The sequence below is a fragment of the Carassius gibelio genome, chromosome B7, assembly GCF_023724105.1.
Source record: "Carassius gibelio isolate Cgi1373 ecotype wild population from Czech Republic chromosome B7, carGib1.2-hapl.c, whole genome shotgun sequence".
NCBI classification, from domain to species: Eukaryota; Metazoa; Chordata; class Actinopteri; order Cypriniformes; family Cyprinidae; genus Carassius; species Carassius gibelio.
In genome coordinates, this window is record NC_068402.1 from 20,344,398 (window position 1) to 20,350,397 (window position 6,000).

The 6,000-nt window shown below is 38.9% G+C and overlaps 1 protein-coding gene across 2 annotated transcripts; it reads right to left on the minus strand.

Annotated features, from left to right (window-relative positions):
- Positions 1-2,339: 2,339 nt before the first annotated feature.
- On the minus strand, positions 2,340-5,235 carry en2a (engrailed homeobox 2a). 2 transcript variants are annotated; one of them, XM_052561869.1, is made up of 2 exons: positions 4,394-5,235; positions 2,340-2,666 (listed from the first exon to the last, which is right to left on the minus strand). In XM_052561869.1, exons 1-2 carry the CDS (start codon positions 4,869-4,871, stop codon positions 2,350-2,352), a joined length of 795 nt encoding a protein of 264 aa, XP_052417829.1. In that variant the 5' UTR covers positions 4,872-5,235; the 3' UTR covers positions 2,340-2,349. The 2 variants fall into 2 exon arrangements, with proteins under 2 accessions (XP_052417829.1, XP_052417828.1); XM_052561868.1 differs by having other exon boundaries at positions 4,391-5,232.
- Between the last annotated feature and the right edge of the window lie 765 nt (positions 5,236-6,000).

Consider the following 6,000-nt stretch of genomic DNA (forward strand, 5'->3'; position numbering starts at 1 on the left):
GCTAGTTATGGAATAAAGTCATCCATTAATTATCAGTCTCTCTGGCAATGACTCTGTTTCTTTCGTCCCATTCACGGTGCATGCACAGGGTAAAGTTTTACAACAAAAAATCGCCCATGCAGAGATTTAGTAGGCTACAGATGCAGAGATTTCAAAAAAAGTAAATAAAAGAAAAAAAGAAAAGAAAAGAAAAGAAAAAACACCCAAAGGAACATGTGTTTGATGGTGATTGTTGGATAAGCTTTATGGATATCTGCAGTGCTTCTCAAATGCCTTACTGCTGGTGCATTAGCGACTCACTCCTGATTTGGTAAAGCTTTGTGTGCCAACGGTGTGACGTCATGTCCGCTGGGCTCAGCTCCCATTTGATGAGACTAGACTGTGGCACGTTCTTTTCAACCAAAGAGCAAGATAAGGCTAGAGCGCGAGATAGTTCTTCAATCTCACAGTAGAAGAAAATAAAGAAGCTAACGAAACATTGAGAATTATTATTCTTATTGTTTATTTAATTCTTATCAAGATTTCAGGAGGCAGTTAATTACACAATTAATACGTACGTGATACAAATTATTTACACATATAACAAACATTACCTGTAAACACAAAATAAAAATAGCATTGTATTATCTCATTTTTTACTATTATTTTTTTTCATTTAAGCTTTCAACATAGCTTTTATAGATAGATCTTCGCTGATGAGTAAATTCATTAGGTCGTATATCAGATAGAAGGCCATATTCATAGATATGCTCGTATGCAATTGAACTAATACTGTTTCTCTGATTCGGCACAGTTCTGTGTTATTAAGTTCGCACTTGAACTTGTAAGGCAAAGTGTGTTAAGTTTGGTGGCTATATAGTCACACACTCTTTTAGGTATAAAACAAAAAAAAGATTCAAAAAGTAAAAACTCCACAATTTGGTATATGGATACAGTCTGCAACTTAAATCTCGATCATTCCTTTTTTACTTTTCTAAACACGCGTGAATATGCCCTAATATGACAATTTGCAGCTTTCATGCAAAGGCCCCAATACCGCTTCATTCACATAAAGAAGTTATTGCAATATAAATAAGCAATTTAAACACCTTAGAAATCTACTCTCACATAAAAAGCAACACCGGTCATTGAATAAAGTTTTTTTTTTTTCTTAATATAATCTATATAAATACATAACAAATATGAAGTCAACATTAAAACAGTATTTTAACATCTGTCATACAGTAAACAGCTGGTTTGCTTATTTTTTATTCCATAGTTGTGTGTGTTTATATATATATAGAGAGAGAAAACTGTATATCTATATATCTGTTTATATTTCTGTGATGTGTTGTGGCGCTTACCCTGGCTTTTGTCAAGAGTGCGCATAAGCGAAATCATTGTCAGTGCTACACGTTTATAGGCAGCATTATGATGATTAAAACATACTTTGCTACAAAAGATGATTATATTGCTCTTTTATAAAAACTATGTAGGCCTATGCGATTTAAGACGCTGTGGTACATTTCTTTATTTATTTAGCGCACCTAGTTGAAATGTTTTGCCCAGGCTATGAAGGTTAATCCAATGTTATTTCGTATATGTTAGGCTATTTCACATGGTAGTCCAACCAGACAACCTATACAACATAATGCACTGTTGTTAACGACGGGTTTGAGCCGCCCCCCCCCCCCCCCCCCCCCCCCCCACCCCATCATACCCAATTCACTCATTATAATTAACCAGGCTAAAATTGTGAATTTATTTACAATAAAAAGAACAGTGTTTTTTCTTTTTCTTTTTGTTTGTTTAAAAAAATCCTGCTGACATCCGACGATTGCTGCGTCCATTTAGTATAAAACATCAAATCAAATACGATATACTTGGAAATAAGATGCATTTCATAGTACTCACAGTTGCCTGGATGCAGCAGAAAAGACTCTTTGGACTTAAGCAAGGTTTTCGCTTTTTTTCTCTCAACATAACTAATAAATGTAGGCTATTACATAAACGGCCGTTGTGTTAATCGTGGAAAACGCTTGGTTCTAGTGACAGCATGACAAAGAAGAACGATAAAAACACTTGTTTCTTAAAGAGAGCCACTCTCTCTGCCCAAGTGCAAAAAAACGACACCCATATAGCCTATTTTTGAAATTATATGACCATTACATTATAAGAGAATTGTATTCAATAAATGTATTTTTGACATAATTCGATATAGCCTCTATTTAACATCAGTAATGCTGGTATATTTATTAACTGGCCCTTTATTTTTTTGAATTATTGCATTGTAAATATAACCTTGCACCCCCCCCCCCCCAAAACCCTCCACCCCACCCATCGCATCCACCCCTCCCCACTTTCTCTGTCTCAGTCACTGTCTGATTTGTCTTCCTTTGACGTGGTGCTGTGGTTGTACAGTCCCTGCGCCATCAGGTGCAATGCCAGAGTGTTCTTGGTGCCGCTGGCTTTTTTTATTTTGGCCCTCTTATTCTGGAACCAGATCTTGATCTGTGATTCGTTGAGTCCCAGCTCCTGCGCCAGACTCTGCCGTCGCTGCTCGGTCAGGTAGCGGTTGGTCTGGAACTCGGCCTTGAGTCTCTGGAGCTGCTCCGCCGTGAAGGCCGTCCGCGGACGTTTGTCCTCTTTACTTGCGTTTTTCTTCTTTGGTTTACGAGATCTAGGACCTGCGTGTGTGGAGGAAATAACAGACCGTTATAAGAAAGAAACACAAATTGTACCAATATTTTCTGTGTGTTCATGAGTGGTCTTGAAGAGTTGGGGGCTGTAAACATTTTCAACGCAGTTATAATTTATAAATCTGTTTTACGTAGGCTTTATTTATTTATTAATTTATTTTGCGTCACATTTGGGTGTGAGCAGTATGGATCTCTCTCTCTCTCTCTGCATGTGCATGTCGCTCAGTGGAGGCTACATTAATAGGTAACCCAATGCGGGAAACCTCAGAGATGAAGCAGAATATTAATCAGGAATTCGCCTTGCTCCACATTGGACATTTTATTTTTATATATAAAAAAAAAAAAAGTATGTAAGGTATGTAAATGGTATGAGTGAGGTAATATGGCGATGATAGGCTACGTGAAATTAACCCATTCGACATCACAACTAGGCTAGTGTTTAGTCGAGAGCAGTCTAAGAAAAAATATTAAAATTGCTTTACCACGGCTAAAACGCTCCGAATGCAGTTGAATAATAATTTCGTGACCATTTGGATAAAAATAGCGTGCTTTTAACAAGAGAAGACGTTGACTTTAATGTAGCATACATTTCAACGCGAAATCTGGCGCCACAATGTACGAAACAGGCTAAGTTGATTCACTTCTATGAACGAAAATAAAATGATAGACTTCGTAGGCTATTAAATCCGCCCTCTCTTAGCTAAAAAAAAAGTAGGTTTTTAGACAGCATTCCGCTCTTTATTTTAAGCAGTAGCGTGAATGAGAGGTGATAATTTTGTTGCGATTAGAGGTTGAACGTAGATATTTTTAAAAGTAGATAGCCTAAAGTAATTTCGACGGACTAGTCTAAATGACGATTCTTGCTCGAGTTTGCGCTATTAGCTATGTAGCTACGCACATATCGCTTTCTTTTGTTTTGAAATTATATAACTACAATTTTAGTTAAATGTTAAAGTTAGGAAATGTAGGCTACTTTACTACACACAAGCACTCAAAAGCAACTGCTTACTCACAATATAGTAGATACGAGGCCTGCTCCATTGTCAAAAATATGCTAATGAAATATCAACAAAGACGAAAGGCTCACGGGGCAAAACCTCTCCTGTACAACTATTCAACGTTAAAACTGCGTTTCTGTGATATTTTATTTACTTCTTTATAACAGCCGATCCATTTCGACACATTCTGTTTCTCAATCTCTTCGTTAAAAGGATAAAAAAATAGGTGGACAACATTAGGCGATCATTCCCAATCCGTAAGCAAACGATATGAAATTGAAATGAAAGAAAAATTCAAATCGGCCATTAAGAATAACTCATAAACAATAGGCTAAGTTTGGTCGTTTTGACGTAAATTTTGTTCGAATTACTTTTGTATACTTTTCTTCACGTTTTGATTTGATCTTAAGCATCGTTCAGGCTACTTTTAGATAGCATAAAATCCCATCGTAACTGGTCCAGTATTGGGCCTAAATGTTTAAAAAAAATATATGATTTTGGTTCATCCGATATCTTTAGTAAAATTAATCATGTGTTTAAGTATTTGGCGGTTTTTAGGCTATTACAGCTTATTGAGTTTGTTTTAAAATTACATAGCCCTCTAAATGTTGGATGGACGTGATCAGAATATAGTGCAGAGTAGAACTTTCTGTACTTTGCATGTATTTAACAGGTTTCCTGGCACATGGCAAAAGTAAATAAGGGAAAACGTACTACCTGACGACGGTCTGTCCGAGTATCGTGTGCAGTAAACCCAAGCGGGCCACAGCATAGGCTGGCTAAGTTGTCCGCTTGAATTGGACTGTGAACTATCCGACTCTGAACCCAGGCACTGATCCACATTCTCCCCGCGGGTCTTCAGGGGCTCTTCGCTCTCTATCTCTGCCTTCTTTCCTCCGCTGCTGGTGTGTGTAGAAGTCCCCTCCGCTGGTACAGTACTTACCACCTGTCCCGTGCTAGGACCCGTAGGGTTGAGATTCTCTCGCGCGCCGAGATTGCCCTCATCGCGCGTGATGTTCGCTTCTTTCTTGCGGCCAAAGTCCGGTCGCAGGATGTTGTCGATGAAGAAGTTTGTGATGCGGTGCGGGAGCTGCAGGTTCCCTGGAGCTTGCAGAAGGGGTCGTATGGCACTGTTGGACTCGTCCGCCGCTCCTCGTTGCTCCGCGTCTCTTGCGCTCTGCTCATTCTCATCCATGCTGAGACACACTTTCCACTTTCCGTCCTTAACCCTTTATCGCTCTCCAGCACTCAGGCAGTCGCACCCCACTCCACGGGCGACTCCGTCCACTTTGTTCACTTCAGGAAAATTTCAGAACTGAGCAAGAAAATCTGTCAGTGAGCTTTAGCGACAGTAAAAAACCTTTGCGCACCGTGGTCACAAAGGAAAAACATAGTTACGCCTTCCAATCACGATTTTTTTTCTGTTTAAGGTTGATGAACCGTAACCTGCCAGTTGGATGCTATTTGTTTTCTGCGCAATGCAACTATCGGGAGGTTAGTGGCCACTCTGAGGACAGAGAAGTGGGGCTCCTAACTGCTCCTGAAATACTTTCACTCCGGATTTTTGTTCTTATTTTTAATACGAGCCCCCAGTGACGTTACACTCCGGTATCCTAGACACGTGCCTTTGACCAATAGAATAGTCAAGATCTAGTCACATGACCCTGATTCGAGAGTAACAGACAACACTCATCCTTGCACATTTAAAGACACAGTACTTCACCAAAATACAAATTCAGGCAGTGCCAAAAACGCAGCTTGCATACTGAACACGGTCTTCACGTTTTAATCATAGAGGTTTACTTGTAGGGTAACTATGTGTGCTGTGCATGTTTTTTGTAGGCTATCATTTACCCAGGTTTGGTCATCAACTAACTCTCCGAATGCACTCACGAACCTACAGATTTTAAAATCCGATTTTTTTATTTAATCTTATTTTTTTGTACTATACTGATATCATTGAGTTATGTTAAGTTTACTGAGAAGGGAAAACATCTTATTGTATTATTTACATTGCAGCTTTGTGTAATGGAGCCTAAAATACCATGTGTTCAACCAAAACGTGCGGAGGCAACATCGTTCCGCAATGGTGTGCATGGTGTTCCAAAGCCATAACAACCAGTACTGTTTTCTTGATGTGTGATGACTTTTTATGGAAGAGTAGTAGGCGAAATTCAGATTTCTCAACATTCAGAGCAATTTTATTCAATTTGGCATGATTTACAGCGATAAAGATTTTCGGCATTATTAGCCTGTTACAGAATCATGAGTAGGCCTACGCACTATTTATACGCACTATACACTGCATACAAAACTGAAAAAGT

Coding starts and splice junctions, on each gene's coding strand:
- en2a (XM_052561868.1), bottom strand. CDS start 4,871: ATGGATGAGAATGAGCAGAGCGCAAGAGACGCGGAGCAACGAGGAGCG. Junction 2,667..4,390: donor GGACAGACCGTCGTCAGGTA/GTACGTTTTCCC, acceptor CCACACACGCAG/GTCCTAGATCTCGTAAACCA.